At 57.1% G+C, this 16,371-nt stretch overlaps 1 protein-coding gene across 1 annotated transcript; it reads left to right on the forward strand.

Moving 5' to 3' along the window:
• Positions 1-11,283: 11,283 nt before the first annotated feature.
• LOC125332432 (keratin, type I cytoskeletal 14-like) lies at positions 11,284-16,142 on the forward strand. Its single transcript, XM_048317245.1, has 8 exons — positions 11,284-11,871; positions 13,042-13,124; positions 13,661-13,817; positions 14,321-14,482; positions 14,570-14,695; positions 14,787-15,007; positions 15,484-15,521; positions 15,855-16,142. Exons 1-8 carry the CDS (start codon positions 11,350-11,352, stop codon positions 15,950-15,952), a joined length of 1,407 nt encoding a protein of 468 aa, XP_048173202.1. The 5' UTR covers positions 11,284-11,349; the 3' UTR covers positions 15,953-16,142.
• The last annotated feature ends 229 nt before the right edge of the window (positions 16,143-16,371 follow it).

Consider the following 16,371-nt stretch of genomic DNA (forward strand, 5'->3'; position numbering starts at 1 on the left):
GCTGGTACTGCAGGGATTTGCCTCTTACAAAACACTTGGCCATGGCACTCCCCTGCCAGGCCGGGAGCTGGAGCTGGGAGCAGGGGACCGGGATGGCCACACTCAGGGGTCCCAGGGCCCCCGTTCCCAAAGCCCAGACAGGCACTGGGACAGGCTGGTCAGGGAAGGGCACAGGTTGCAGTGGCAGAGGACACTCGAGGGGACACCAGCCCCTGGGCTGCTCAAGGTCCTTCAGAGCCACAGCTCGTGTTTGCTGCCATGTTGTGCAGTTGCCAAGCCCCCTGTGCCTGCTCACACTCCTGGGGCTCCCCTGGCACCCCAAAGGTGCAGGAGCAGTGTGTTTATCCCAGAGCTGCCTGGCCTCTTATTTGGGTATCCAGTGAGTGCCAGCCTGGAAGGGGGACAGGGAAACCTCAGCAGGCACTGTCTTGGGGGTGCAGCTGTTAAAACCACTCAGCAACAGCCCCTTCTTTTGCTTATGAGATGTCAGGGACCCCTAAGCAGCGGCATTTCCATGTAACAACACTGCTCAGCTGCTGTGTGCGTGGCCTTCCTGGCAGCCACTGCACTCACCCCCTGGCATGGAGCTTCCTGGGAAAACCAGGTCAAGATGGAGCCTTTCAGCATGTGGCTCTGTGGCAGGTTTTGCTGTGCTTGTGCCACAGGCTCGGTCCTGCACTTGCCAGAGCCAGAGCCACAGCGGCTGAACCGGTGTGGGGCAGGAAGGGCTGACAGATCAAGTGGGTTTTGGGGGCACAGGGAAACCCAGGGTTGGGGTGCCAGGGCTAATACTGGCCCTGAAGCTGTGTGGGTAATATTGGCCCTGAACCCCTCAACCCTACAGCAGGTTCCCACCAGGCTAGGGCCAGGTTTTGTTCAAACCCTGTAGGGTTGAGATCAGAGGTGGGCACTGCCTGGCTCCTGGGACCCAACTACCCCCCTGCTCCAGGGCAGACTCTGGCTGCATTTCTCCCTTTTCCTTCACTCCAGAACCAGGAGCAGGAATTAAACTCCCCACCACAGCCTTCCCTGCTCAGGGGCTCTTTCTGAGCCCGTCAGCCTCGCTGGAAACAAACACGACACAGGGAACAGGGGCTGCCCAGCGGCCCCCAGCACACAGCCCCAGGGCAGGAGACCCCCAGGCTGGGTGTGCTGAGCTGAGCTGAGCTGAGCTGCAGGCGTGTCACCGGCGTTGTTTTGGCTGCCAGGGCCGCGTCCCTGCCGCGGCTTGTCCCCACGCCCAGCGCTGGGCTGTGATTAGCGAGGCGGGTCCTGCCCGCGTTCCCATCTCCGCGTCAGCGCCGCCGCCCTCGCGGGCGCTGCCAGGCGGTGCCCGCAGCCAGGTGTGCCCCAGCCAGGTGTGCCCCAGCCAGGTGTGCCGCCCCGCCGCCGCGGTGCCAAATAAGGAAACCGCCCGCTCCCTTCTGCTTGCAAAACACTTTGGACTTGGTGCTCTGCTGACGCTGCCTGTTCCCAGAAGCTCCTGGGGTGTGCTGGAGGCTGAAATGCCCCCTCTCTCCCTTGCTGGGCTGCAGCCAAGAGCCCCGGGACCCTGAAAAGATGATGCTCTGAACCCCCACAGCACTGGTGTCCCAGTGCCCCATCAGCAATGCAAGGGACAAGGGGAGGGGACATAGGCACGGACCCACAGTGCGAATTTGGTCAGCCCTGGCCATGGGACTCACACCCCGTGCATGGAGCTTGACTCCCAGGCCCAGGACATGAAGGAGCTGCTGCCTGGCTGGCAATGCTGGTGCTGCGCCATGTGCCACGCTGGCCTGGCTGGGGTGACCTGTGTACCTGGGGCTGCCAACGAGCCATGGAGTGGCACCAAGCACAGACCTGCACTCTGATCAAGGCTCACATCCCTTCCACAGCTGCTGCCATGCAGCTGCAGCACCGTCCGGTCAGGGCCAGTGGCAGGACAGCAGTTCCAGCCTCCCAGCAATCCCACAGCGGGGTCACCAGCACAGGGTGGGAAACACAGTGGCAGCTGGAGGAGGAGGCAGGAGGCTCTGGCAAAGCTGGTTCAGGAACTGGCTGCCTGTGTCTCTCCATGTGCATGGCTGACAGGGAGAGGCTCAGGGGACAGGGATCCCAGGTCTTTCCCAGCTGGTTAAGCATTTGGGATGGACAGAACATGTCCAAGGGGCTTGGTGGGTCCAGCCCAGTCTGTAATTTGGGAAGGCTGTGTGCCAGCTGTGGGTGACAGGAGTGCCCTGAGCAGATATGGTCCCTCACCCAGGGAGTCTCACGTGTCCCCCAAGTCTCCCCAGCTCCTCACAATGCACTGAGTCGAAGCCCCAGGTCCTGGGCAGTCACTGGGGAGCTGTCCCCAGCCAAAGCAAAGGTAAAGGGCCTGACAAGGCTCCAATGGAAGGGCCTGACTGGCCACCCATGTGGCTCCAATCTCTTGGGGACACTGATGCAAATCCCCCTCAGCTTCCAGTCACCACAACCACCTACTCTGACCCCCAGGGAAGGGCGGTCAGACCCCAGCTGTGCTGTGCACTGAGCTGCACTGACCCCACACAGGGAAAGAAGGCACCAGCACCCTGGCCTGAGGGAGCTCTTGGGACAGCAGGAGAGGGGTCGGGGCTCTCTGCAGAGAAACAAAGCCAAAATGGGGCTGGCAGGAGCGCCCCAGTCCCACTGGGCTCCCTGGGCAGGGCTGCGGCTGGGCCACGCAGGTGGAAAGTTATTTCTCAGGAGCTGGCTGATGGTGAAAGTTCTTTCCCAGGCATGGCCCAAAAGGAATGTGAATCCTCTGAAGTCTTCATCTCCCCTGTAATTACTGTCAGACAAGTTTCAGCTTGGAGCTGGGCCGCCCCTGCCCCGGGCGTGGGAGGGAGGGGATGACGCACCTGGCCTGTTCCTGCAGCGCACATGTCCCCTCCTGCCCCAGGAATGCATTCCATGACTCACGGGGACCGCGGGGGCAGCGAGGTGGACGATGTAGAGGGGAGCACCCGCAGTCGGGGTGCTGGGTGGGTGCACACCACTGGGCTCATGCAGGTGTGGGGCCCTGTGTTCTCCAGCCTGGACATCCCATGGGGTGACTGAACACCCAGACACTGCTCTCTCCCCGGGGGACAGAGCCTTGCCTGTGCTGGGATCCCAGCGGTGTCCCAGTCCCACAGTCTCAGCAGACCCAGACGAAAGGTGCCTGCCTGACTCTGTGAGGGGTCTGACCATGCAGGGCACAGCCGGTCTGGTCTGTGCCCCTGGTGTCCCTCACCATGACCAATTCCACAGGGATTATCCCTGGGACGTTATCACTGGGCCAGTGGACATATTCCTGGCAGCTGTGGGCCAGCAGATTCCAAAGGGTCTTGGCTCATGGGGCTATCAAAACTGAGAGCCATTGCACAGGACTGACAAGGTCCAACCCATCTCAGTGGGGCCTGTGCAACTGGAGCTGGAGTGGGAGTGGGAGCTGGAGCAGTGCACAGTGGCATCTCAGGGCCAGGGGCTGGGGGCATCCCCAGGGGGGATCACTCGGGAAGGAGCCCTGCACGGTTCCCGCATGCCACGGTCCGGGCTCTCACCCTTGTGCTGTGCACCTGGGGGTCGGTCAGAGGCACGGGGCTGCAGCAGAGCAGGGTCCACACTGACAAGACCCGTGTTCCCCGGCAGTGCCCGGTGCCAGCGGGACTCTCCCCGTAGCCTGTGTGTGGGGATCAGCCCCGGGTGCGAGTCAGAACTGCGCACGCCAGGCGAACACACGAGTGTGCTCACCTTACACACCTGCTCACGCCCTTCTCCTCCCCTCTCCGCCCGGCTCTGCCCAGCGGGACGCAGCTGCCGGCTCAGCGCCCGCCCCGGCCGTGCGGCGGCTCCGACCGCGGGCCCGGCTCTGCGGCAGCGGCACCGGGGGCTGCCCACCCTGCTGGGGAACTGAGGCGCTGCTGGGGCGCGGGGACCAGCGCGGGCAGGATGCAGGCAGGGATCGGCTGCCCACAGGGCACATGTGCACACCCCTGCACACCTTAGTACCCCCCCTTAGTACCAGAACCTTCCTGCAGCCCTGCACATCCCAGTATCCCCCGCACACCCCTGCACACATTAGCACCCCCAGCAGCCCTGCACACCCCAGAACTGCCCCGCACAGCCCTGCACACATTAGCACCCCCAGCAGCCCTGCACACCCCAGAACTGCCCCGCACAGCCCTGCACACATTAGCACCCCCAGCAGCCCTGCACACCCCAGAACCGCCCCGCACAGCCCTGCACACATTAGCACCCCCAGCAGCCCTGCACACCCCAGAACTGCCCCGCACAGCCCTGCACACATTAGCACCCCCAGCAGCCCTGCACACCCCAGAACTGCCCCGCACAGCCCTGCACACATTAGCACCCCCAGCAGCCCTGCACACCCCAGAACTGCCCCGCACAGCCCTGCACACATTAGCACCCCCAGCAGCCCTGCACACCCCAGAACTGCCCCGCACAGCCCTGCACACATTAGCACCCCCAGTAGCCCTGCACACCCCAGAACTGCCCCGCACTCCTCGCTGCACCCCCGCGCTCCCGCCCCGTCCCCGCCGCGCTCCGCCCCGTCCCGCCGCGCCCTCCGCTGCCAGCAGGGGGCGCCCGTGCGCAGCGATCGCGCCCCCGGGCACCGCCCGGCGCGTCCCGCCCGCTCCCATCGGGACCCCGGGATCCTCCCGCTCCCACCGGGTATCCTCGGATCCCAACCGATATCCCACCAGGTGCCTCCGGGACCCCCGGATCCTCCCGGTCCCACCGGTCCTCCGGTCTTAGCGGGTCCCTTCGGATCCCCCCGCTCCCCAGGGGTCCCACCGGGTCTCTCTGCACCAGCCCACAGCCCAGAGAGGGATCCCAGCACCGGTCTCCGGGGCAGGTCGCAGCGCAGCTGTCCAGCTGCAGTCCGATCACATCTGGGGTTCCCGCGGGGTGGGGGGCATCGGCATCACAGGGGCATCGGGACCACCAGCACCACCGGCACTACTGAGCAGCCAGGGCATGGGAACCATTGGGACCATCAGTACCACCAGGACCATCGGGACACCAGGACCATTGGCACCACTGGGGTCCCACCATTCGGTTCTGCCTGAGAGTCTCAGCCCAGCCCTGGTGGTACAGAACCACATTCACACACTGAGCAGGGTATGGAGTTTATCCCAAGCACCCACTGGTCCCGCAGCACTGGGCTGAGCCAGAGGTTCGGATTAACAGAGTAATAACAGAGGTGAAGCTGATTACAGAGCTGCGGCATGTAATTACTATTACATCTTGGAGAATTCACAGTGCTCCAGGCGAGAGCGGGGCCAGCATGTGCCAGGTCCAGGCAAGCCATCGCCTCCTGCCAGACACGGCTGATGGGCCTTGGCTCTGCACTCCCAACTCGTGTTCAGAAAATCATTAGTATCATTAGAGCTCCAGGGTGGAGCAGTGGCCCGTGACCAGGAGTGCCGTGGGCATGGCAAGGGAGCAGGAGCGGGAACGGGGTCCTGACATGGGCTTTAGCAGGGCTGTGGGTGGGGGGCTCAGGTCCTTGGGGGAAGCCAGGGAGGGATGGGGCAGGTTTATTGCCAGGGGCCTCTGGTAGGCACCGACTGTTTCAGTCTTGTTAATGACTCCATAAAACTCCCTGCCAAGTACAGATTAACAAGTAGCCAAGTCATTACCATCGTGTGGGAAGCGACAGCACAGCCCGGTTACAGGGACTGCTCTGGGGTACATCTCCCCAGCACAAGGGCTGGGCAGCCCCTTACCCTCCCAGCAGCTGTGGTGGCCTCCTGGGAGCATGGCCCCAATGTCGCCTCAAGTGCACAAGGTGATGAGGCCCTGCTGCACCAAGGCCATGGCACAGCCTCACAGGCAGCACCTGCCACAACCATCAGCCCTTGAGGAGCAAGAGAGAGGGAGGGCAGGGGAGATCCAGAACACACAGCAGTGTTAGTCCTACCTGAGGGGCCAGGCCACAGCCCTCTTCCAGAGGGGACTGAGCCCAGAGCTGGAGTTCCACCGAGGAGGAGCTGGAAATCACAGTCTGTGGGGGCTGCTTCCATTGCTCCTGCCCATCCTCCTGGTCATCGGGGCTGTGCTGCTGGGCAGGGTCTGCATGGGGCCAGGACACAGCCTGTATGCAGGAGGGCACTAAATGCCAGCAGAGGCTCCTGTGGAGGAATCATAGGGCTGGTGGAGTCCCTGTCACCACCAGCAGGTTTGTCACATCCCCCTGGGGTCCTTTGGCATGACTGGCCTCACCCCAGAATGGGGATTAAATTGCGATTCCCTTCTGTGAGCGCAAGTGTCCCCAGGGCAATGCTGGTACCTGCCTCACCCCACCACCACCATGACGGGTGTCCCAAGCCGGGATTCCCACTCGGCTGAAGACCTTGCCCTGGGGGTGCAGCGGGTGTGGGCGAAGGATGAATGTGGGAGCCGCTGTTTGTTGCCCACAGTCAGCAGAATGTATGTGTGACTTGCTGCTGGCTCTGCTGTGCTCAGTGAGGGGAGAGGAATGAGCAGACAGGGTGTGATCGTATTGCCACACCGAAGAATGAGACATGAGAAAATGCAAGAGCTGCTGCTACCTGGAAAACAGATGCTGAAAAACTAACGTGGGAAACTCCAAAGGTTGGAGTTTGCTGTGGAGATAGAGCTCAAGCAATTCCTGGTGGCTTGGGACTTTGGCTCTGCTCAGACGTAACGAATATTCTTCTGTCTGAGTAAAACAAACCCTGAGGTGTGTCAGTCTGTCCTTCTTCCACCCACCAGAGTGACTGTGGTCACACCTCTGACTGCAGCTCAGGGAGATTCACAGGGAGAGCCTTGGTCCCACACGGTGTCGGAGCAGCTTGTCCCTTGGGCTCTGGACCAGGGAATCCCCAGATCTGGTCCATGGTTCCACACATTGTCACTTGCCTGAGAGCCTGGGCTGGACTCTACGAGTTGTCACATCACTGGAGACAGCCCACAGGGAGCCAAACTGTGCAGTGCTGGGCTTGCTGGAATGGGTCCCTTGTCCCCAGGCAGAGGCAGGAGGGCTGAGCCAGCCCTTGGAGACAGGACTGGTGTGATCACAATTTGTTCAGTATCTTCCTTGCTAAGATGTGCCAGCAGAGAGGCCGTGCTCAGCCTGCAGTGGGCTGGCAGTGCACAGGGCTGTCACAGTGCCTGGGTGGCCATGAGGATGAACACCTGCAGTGGGACTGGGGGAAGAGCTTTGACAATCGTGGAATGACCATCTCGTGCCAGATGGGTCCATGATCCCTGAATGCAGCGGAGAGAACCTCACTGCCCCGCGCTGCCTGGCCACTCAGAAGGGCAGCGGAGCTATGGACTGGCTGTCAGCAGTGCTGATTCCCCGGGAATCACTCCATTGAAGGGGTCTCCTTGGAACACACTGTGCCAAAACAGGCAGAGTGTGTCCCTGCTGGGGAGCAGATCTGTGCCCCAGCATGGCCCTCACTGGTGGAGGTGACTCATGAAACACCATGAGCTGGGACCTTGTCTGATGCTCTGCAAACCACTCAGGACCTGGGCCAAATGGAGGAACATCACCCTGTTCCACATTCATGGGAGGAGAGGGAGAGGGAGAGGGAGAGGAGAGTGGCCCTGATATGGGGCCACCAATGGGGCAGCTGAAGGGTCCCACTGGCACAGCAAGGTCTGGCTTCACTGCTCCAGTTTGGAGCCTGGAGGACAATACAGAGTCGCTCCCCTTGTCCTCCTCTTCACCCGACTGCCTCCATTGCTGCCTCCTCCCCTCTGCAGCAGCTGGGCTGGGCTGTGCTGTCCATCTCTCAGTCTCTTGGGGTGGGCAGGAGGGGATTAAATAGGGTGGGCATCACCCTCACCCTGCAGCTTGGGCAGCAGAGGCTCGGCTCGCTGGCTGATGGCAAAGTGCCCTGCGCTGCCCAGAGGGAGTTTCCATTGCACACACAGCCACTGTTTCCTTTCATGGTAATAGGATCTGGGATCGCTTTCTCCAGATAATGTAGGGGGCCGTCAGGACATGTCCGGGCAGATGGTAAAGAATCGACAGCTGAGATAGAAACAAAGACATCATATGTCACTCCGCACCTTGATATATTTTTTACCTATTTTGTGTTGTTCAGACTTACAGGGCAAACCCATCAGCAAGGGTGGAGCCTGTCCCTTCCATTCCTCACATGCAGGAGACACCTTTCCCAGGGCTGCAACCTTCAGTGAGTTCCCACTGAGCTGGGAATTGCTGTGGGAGGCACACTCGGGAGAAGCTGGCCCACAGGGGAAACCCAATGACTCCTAATTAGCTCTTATTCATGACATTAAAAGCACAATTAGATGTTACTGTTTGAGGCAAACGCACCACACTGACCATGGCCGTTTCACACCAGCCCTCCCCACTCTGAGCACTGTGTGTGCAGCATGGTCACCCCAACAGGTAAGGTCACCTCCCCTCCTAAGCAAACGGAGGAGTTCAGTTCTTTCCTCCCCACTGCAGCACACGAGGCAGAGATAGCATCTCTGGCATGCTTCTTGCTGGAACAGACGCCGATACCATCTCCCGAGCATTATGATGTGTTCCTTTTTTCTTTTATCTCAAGGGAATTTGTTGTGGGTGCAAGCTTCAGGAGAGCCTGGGAGATTGAATTCTTCTGGTACATAAAATAGCTGAAGCAGTACTGCTCCTCTGTATCCTGATGTCCCATTGACAGCCAGTGCAGGGGAACTCTGTGCTGAGGGCTTCTGATGTCAGAGTGGGGCTGGTGTGGGATTGCTGTTCAGGAGCTCAGTCAGGGGCCAGGGAAGCAGCTGACCAGCAAAAGCATTGGTTGAAAAAGATCAGGGAAAAGCTGATATTGCAGGACAATCTCCAGATAGTCTGTCTGACATCTGCCACACACGGTAAAAGAACTGAAACATGGGCTGAGGTTGTGATAATACAGAAGGAAAAGCCATAAGTCCAGGTTTCCCCAGCCCATGGGCTGTGGAAGGGCTTTGCCTCATGTCAGGGCAGTTGTCACCTTCAGGCTGACTTGTAACTTGGCCTAAAATGTGTGGGTGACCTGAGGGGGGCCAGACCTCACAGCACAGGTTTTAGCCCATGTGGGAGGCTCAGGGCCAACATGGGAATTGCCTGGAGCAGGAGGGTGTTTGCTGGAGCAAACAAGAGCAAAGGGAGCACATCTGGAAGAACTGGGAGCAGGGGTGGCCTGGGATGACTCTGGAGCACAGCTCTCACACGACGGCTGTTGGGTAATCCTGTACCCCCCACCGCAGAGGGAAGCAGGCCAGGAACATCTGATCTTCCGCCTGCCAGGTTGCCCCAGGATGGTGCTGGAAGCTGAGCACCGTCCTCTGCTCATTCTGCTCTTTGCCAACCAGGTTGTGCCCAGGAGGTTGTGCCCAGGAGGTTGTGCCTCCTTCCCCAGCTCTCTGAGGGATGAGGAACTTGTGCATTTCAAACTCCCAGATTTTGCAGCTTGGGTAGTCAGAAATCTGAAGCCCACGGGAGTGAGGCAGTGCTGTCCAGAGAGTAGAGCCCTCGACTGAGAGGATCCAGAGTCTCTCTCTGGTTAAGCTTGGTGGCCGCCCAGAAAGTCACCCCACACTCCTGGAGCTGCTAAAGGGAGTGTGACTGCTGTGAAGTCCTGAGATCTAACAGGAGGCAGATAAAGCCTTGTTGTTATTGTGTCCTTCGGGGAACATGAAAGAAAGGAGGCACCATGAATTACCGAGGGTGAGGCTCTGGGAACATCAGAGCACCTCCAAAATCAGTTAAGTGCATTATAACGTGAAAACAGCCGGAGGGGGCTGGGAAGGAAGGAGATCACAACGGGAGGGAAAACACAAAAGGGTTCCTAATCCCTATAACTCCTTCGCTACCTCACAGGCACCTCTGTGAAAAGCAAAAATAACTTCTTTTATTGAGAATGCCATGGATGGAGCCAGGCAAGCCGGGCTGGGTGTGCGATTTTCCACTGCACACAGCAAGAGCTGGCGTCGCATCAGTGAAGGGCTTTTTTCCCAGGAAGGAATAAAACAGTGCAGTGCCTCATTTCCTGCTTCTTTGCTGCTTTTTTTTCACGCCAATACCTGTCCAGCTGTGTTGCTGTAATCATTCTGCTTAGTCCCTCAGTAGCCTGGGGCAAGTGTGCTCAGCACTGTCCCTCCCCTCTGTGCTGGCCCGGTCAAACCCTCGGGGCTTGCAGGGTCCCCCAGTGCTGGATGTGTTGGGCTTTGCCCATCAGCACTTTTGACAGAGGTGATGCTGGTCCTGCTGAGTTACCACTGGCATTCAGCTGCAAATCTGTAGGAAAAAGCTTATAGCACAAGCACTGATAAGGATTGGTCATACTTTTCCTACCGATAAGGATTTATTCTACTCTTCCCATTGATAAAGACAGATCACGGTCTTCCCATTGATAAGGATTGATCCTTCTCTTCCCATCAGGAATTGCGAGTAACTAGCCCTGGCTGTGGGTGTCCGATGGAGTTTCAGTCCCTCTCCTCTGATTTAGAATGTTTAAGCATTAAACCCTGCCTCAGTGTTGAGAGAGCAGAAATTGTGGCACAGGATTTTTTAGCTCCTACACATTTTTAGAAGTCACAGGCTGTTTCTGTGGGATTTGGGAAAGGTGATGGAGCAAAGCAGGTACCACTGGGAAACATTACTCATCTGCCCTTTAAACCGACTGAAACACCACTACTGCAGGGACTTTCCAGTCTCCGTAGGGAGATTCAGCTCAGACTGGTACATAAACAGAAATTGCTGGAGTTTATTCTTTTTTGAGCTATAAGATTTCTGCCAAATCCTGTATCAGTACACAAATCCTGCCAGGTCTGTGCTTGTCCTGCGATAAAGGTCCTGACAGGAAAGTTTCCATTTGGCTTTGGCTTGGCCCATATAAAGATTATGGATGCTCAGAGCTCTTAAGTCAGCAGCTTTCCTTGGCTTTAGACGCTTTTAAAAAACAAATAAATAGATTTGTAGATTTTTGCAATGATACTTGCAGGTGACTTGGTGGATGACAGAGGATTCCCTTGTGTCACTTCATGAGAGAGTAGCGAGTAGAGCTGGAATGGACACTGGGAATGCCAAAACATAGCCCTGAGCAGGGACCTGGATCACACCAGGTGCCGGAAAGGAAAGAGGAAGAAAGTCCCATGTGAGCCATAGTGTTGCTGCTGGGATGTGACAAAAGATGTGAAATCAAGGAGAGGAAAATGATGATTCTGGAATTTGGCTCTGGCTGTCAGGGGTGTCGAAAAGCCCCGTGTGGCAACGCCTCCTGGCCGGGCTATAAAGGGCCCCGAGGCAGGAGAGCGAGCACTCGCTGCTGCTGCTGCTGCTGCTGCGCTGCCGAGCCGCCTCTCTCTCCAGCCTCCAGCATGAGCACCACTGTCAGGCAATACTCCTCCTCCACGTCCCTCAAGGGATTCGGGAGCCTGGGGGGAGGCTCCAGCAGGCTTTCCTCCGTGCGTGTTGGGGGAGGAGGGTACAGGGCCCCCAGCGTCCACGGGGGCTCTGGCAGCTACTCGGTCTCTTCCCGCGTGGTCTCGGGGCTCGGCAGTGGCTTTGGGGGCAGCTACTGCAGCAGCGCAGGAGGGGCCCTCGGCGGGGGCTTTGGGGGCAGCTATGGGGCCGGCTTTGGGGCCGGCTTTGGGGCCGGCTTTGGGGGAGGCTTTGGAGGCGGCTTTGGAGGCGGCGATGGCATCCTGCCGGCGGGGGAGAAGGAGACGATGCAGAACCTCAACGACCGCCTGGCCGCCTACCTGGACAAGGTGCGAGCCCTGGAGGAGGCCAACACCGACCTGGAGGTCAAGATCAGGGAGTGGTACAAGAAGCAGGGACCTGGTCCTGACCGTGACTACAGCCCCTACTACAGGACTATCGAGGAGCTCAGGAACAAGGTAGGATGCTGGGATTAACACAGTGGGACGTTGTGTGTCAGAGAGGAAGCAGAAACAATGACTGTTACCTCTGTAATTAGTCAGCACTAATTATGTCGTAAAAAGTGTCCCAGTGGCATATGTGGAGTGCCCGGCTGGAAATGTCTCAATGTCAGCTTTTGGTTACATCCTTGTAACTGGGACAAGTGGCAGCTTTCCACTGGGAGGAACAGATATAAGAGGATGTAACACAAAAATGAAGAATACAGACAAGTCTGCACTGATCATGTGTGTTCTTGGGAGTTTAAAATGAAGGTTCAGGGAAACTTGCAGCTGTGGGCAAACTATGAAACACTGATGTCAGGTTTGGAAACATTCAGGCAAAGAATTTGCAAACTTGTTTCAGCTCCTCCTACTAAGGAGATTTAGATGATAAAAAAATGGAACTGTCCAATAACAGGTTTTTTGCCTCTTTCAGCACTTGCTGCCCCAGGGCTGGAATTGGTGCAAAGGCCCCAGCCCAGGCAGCTTGGGGGGATTCCTCTCCCTTTGATTTGAGTCCCAGCATACCATTTTGGAGGAAATGCTCAAGTTTACATCGTTCTCTGTTACTTCCCATGTATGACTTGCCCCCAGCAATTCCGGAAGCCGTGTACAGCTGGAGCTGCAGGAGTGCTGGCAAAGGATGCAGGGAGTCCGTTTTCCCCCCCGTCCTCAACAGAGTTCTCCTGAACTCTGACTTGAATCTCCTCCCAGTGTGGGTTATTTGCTCCTGCTTTGGTCATATGAAAATCAGAATCTGTAGGCACCTGCTCGCTGCCTTTTGATCCATTTCTGCTGCCAACAAATTAAATCCATCTGAGAACAAGGTGTGCCAAGCACAGACACCTCATTGGTCCCTCTGACCTTATCACAATCAGCACCTGCCCTGAAGGATAGGGACAAAGGCCACCATCAGATCTCACACATCTTATGTGGCCTCACTCTCCTTTTGAAGCATTTACTGATGGATTTTTGGAAAGGGAGGTTGGAGTAACTGGTCGCTTCTTGCAGTCAGTCTTAGCTGCATCTCACTTGTCCTGATTCCAGACACACTTCTGCTAAGGAAATGCCAAACTTCCCCAAAACTGTTGTTCCTGTGCCAACACTCAGCCAGGAGGAATTCCTGACACTTTATCTTTCACTGCCCAGGTATTGGTGGCCACAGTCGACAATTCCAACCTCTTGCTGCAGATTGACAATGCCAGGCTGACAGCAGATGACTTCAGGACCAAGTAAGCCACATTTCCAGGGAAAAACAGAGTAAAGTGTGCAGGGAAGTTTGATGAAATCAGGAGAAAATCCCATCCAAACCCTAGAAAGGCAATGTGGAAGCAAAGCCTTTAAAATGAGGGTGCAATTTCCAAAGCAGATGGTTATCTCAGTCTTACAGGCACCCAGGAATTGCGTTGCTTCCATCCAAACCCACTATTTTATTGCTATTGCTTGTTCATCTGTGGCACAGCCTCTCCTGTGCAGAAACCTTGCCCTGTGCCTCTCTGTGCACCTAATGTGTGTGTGCAGAGCCCAGGGCCAGTACCAAGGCCTGGTGGTGTCAGGAGCAGGGTGATGTTATGGACTCAGGTGGACACTTTTTTATCAGTTTTCCTCCACTTTCCTCAGCATTCCCCATAGGAAAGTGGTCAATGGGGCCATGTAGTACTGCCACAATGCCAACAGCAGTGTGGAGGGAGCAAACAGCAAACCCGGGTGCTGTGTGCCCAGCTGGCGGGAGCTCGTGCAGCTTTGCTGACTGTGTGTGTGTCCCCAGGTTTGAGTCGGAGCAGGCTCTGCGCATGAGCGTGGAGGCCGATATCAATGGGCTGCGTCGCGTCCTGGATGAGCTGACCCTGTCCAGAGCTGACCTGGAGATGCAGATTGAGAATCTGAAGGAGGAGCTGGCTTATCTGAAGAAGAACCACGAGGAGGTGAGCACGGAGTCGGGCTCTAAAAAGGCCACCCTGGGCCCTTAGACTTGAGTTCCAGTCCAGCCTTTAAGGCTACACTGAGTTCTGAACTGCTGGGCAGGAGGTGAGAAGTGCTGGTGAGGCAGCAGAGGGGATACACTCTGGACAGCAGCACATTCTCCCTGGAGCCTGCAGAACTCCCACTCACCACTTGCCATGTCAGTAATACCCACTGTGGCTGTTAGAGGTTTATTAACAACCCTCACAGCTTCTGGCTGGGAAGGTTTGTTCCCTGAGAAATGAACCAGCTACAGGCTCTGCTTTATTCTCTGGAGAAGTAACTCCAGTGGGGATTTCTCAAGAATTTGAATTATTTTATTTGTGGTCATGGAGCAAAGACCCCAGTTTGTTCCCTGTTGATCAGGCCCCAAATGCTCCCTCTCCTAAAGTGTTCCTCAAAAGGAACATTTTATATGCTGGTTCTTGGATTGCATGAAGATGTGTTGTGTCTCTTTTTGTGTCAGGAAATGACTGCCCTGCGTGGGCAGGTGGGTGGGGAGATCAGTGTGGAGATGGACGCTGCTCCTGGCATCGACCTCACCAAGATCCTGGCGGAGATGCGGGAGCAGTACGAGAGCCTGGCGGAGAAGAACCGCAGGGACGCCGAGCAGTGGTTCTTCAGCAAGGTGAGGAGCTGGCGGCGAGCAGCGGGCGCAGGGCAGGGGCTGTGCCCGCTGCTGGGGCTCTGAGGGCACGGCTTTGCCTCGCTGCAGACGGAAGAGCTGAACCGGGAGGTGGCCATCAACACGGAGCAGCTGCAGAGCGGCAAGACGGAGATCACGGAGCTGCGGCGCACGATCCAGAGCCTGGAGATCGACCTGCAGTCCCAGCTCAGCACGGTACGAGGGCTCGGCTGCCGGCGGGGCGGGGGGCGCAGGGCTGTGCCCACCCCGGCTGCCCCCTGAGCCCGTCCCCGTCCCCGTCCCACAGAAAGCGGCCCTGGAGGGCACCCTGGCCGACACCGAAGCGCGCTACGGCACCCAGCTGGCCCAGCTGCAGATGCTGATCACCAGCGTGGAGGAGCAGCTGGCCGAGCTGCGCTGTGACATGGAGCGCCAGAACCACGAGTACAGGGTCCTGCTGGACGTCAAGTGCCGCCTGGAGCAGGAGATCGCCACGTACCGCCGGCTCCTGGAGGGCGAGGACGCCCAGTGCGTGAGGGGCTTTGCTGGGTGGGTGGGTGGGAGGAGATGGGTCATAGCAAAGAAATCAGAAAATGAGCCACCGGCATCCCCTAGAGGGTTCTCTCAGCCCGTTCCCTGACCCATTGCATGCAACAGGGTCTCCATTTCCAGTCTCACCAGTCCACAACAGCCCAGTGGTTACAATGGCCCTGCAGCACTGCTGGCTTCCACCTCCAATCTTCCCATGTCTGTGTGATCCTGGGCAGGGAGCAGTTGCTGCTTGTTGCAGCTGGGATGGGTGCTGCACTGGTGTCTGAATCCCTGTGTCACACATCCATTTGTACCAGTTTTTTCCTTCAGTTGTGACACTGGCAGTTTCCAGAAGCATTTTAGTCGTGTATTGGTACAAGAAATAAAGGCAGGGTTTAAACAATGATTTTGTCTAGGAGATTACTCACTCTTTTCCTGTTTGTCACCACCTTTTCTCTGTTCTCCTCCCATAGCATGTCTTCCCACTACATCTCGCAGCCTGTGAAAGAAGGTAAGAACAGGTCTTGGCTGAAGCTCTGATCATACACAGCTCTCATACCCTCACCCACCTTCTTAGCTCAGATTCCTTTTACTTTTCTACTAAAGTTACTATTTTGTTATATTTCCCAAAAGTGAATTGATATAAGCCATTTTTACGATATACCAAAACACGTGTCAGAAATTATCTGAGCAGACTGAATCTGTACAATTTAGCAGGGGGAATGTGGTGCTATATTGGGTTTCTGAGGTGGTGGTTGTAGTAATAAATCTTCAAGACAAAGATCTTTAGCACACTTCCTCCTTGCTGTCATGGAAATAATGGTTCCTTCTTTCCCCATTGCAGGACCAGTAACCACCCGCCAGATCCGCACGATCTTCGAGGAAGTCCAGGATGGGAAGGTGATCTCCTCCCGGGAGCAGATCACACAGGCTGCCCACTGAGGCACTGCCTGTTCTGCTGCAAACCTCACCCAGCACAGCAAAGCAGATCCCAGCTGATGTGCTCCTGCTGTATGGATCATAAAAAGCACCTTCTCCCACTATCACCCCCTGCCGTACCCTCTCTCACCCTTCTGTCAGCTCTGTGCTGCACACAGAAATCAAATAAAGCTTGTCTCTGCAGTCCTGCAAACCAAGGTCTGGTCTCAATGGTCTCAGGCTGTCCCACTCCTGCAGCTGTGGGACAAAGCTTCTCCCTCGAAGGAGCAACATTCTCCATCCTTGGTACTTCGATGGTGGGGCCTGCACGCCCACACCTCTGTAACTCCTGAGACCTGGCAGCTTCAGGGGAGAGAGTGTGGGGGGGAGTCTAGAAAGGAACTGATCCCACAGACGGTGGGAGGTGAAACCTGTGAGAATCC

This window comes from Corvus hawaiiensis, chromosome 1, assembly GCF_020740725.1.
Source record: "Corvus hawaiiensis isolate bCorHaw1 chromosome 1, bCorHaw1.pri.cur, whole genome shotgun sequence".
In the NCBI taxonomy this organism is placed as follows: domain Eukaryota; kingdom Metazoa; phylum Chordata; class Aves; order Passeriformes; family Corvidae; genus Corvus; species Corvus hawaiiensis.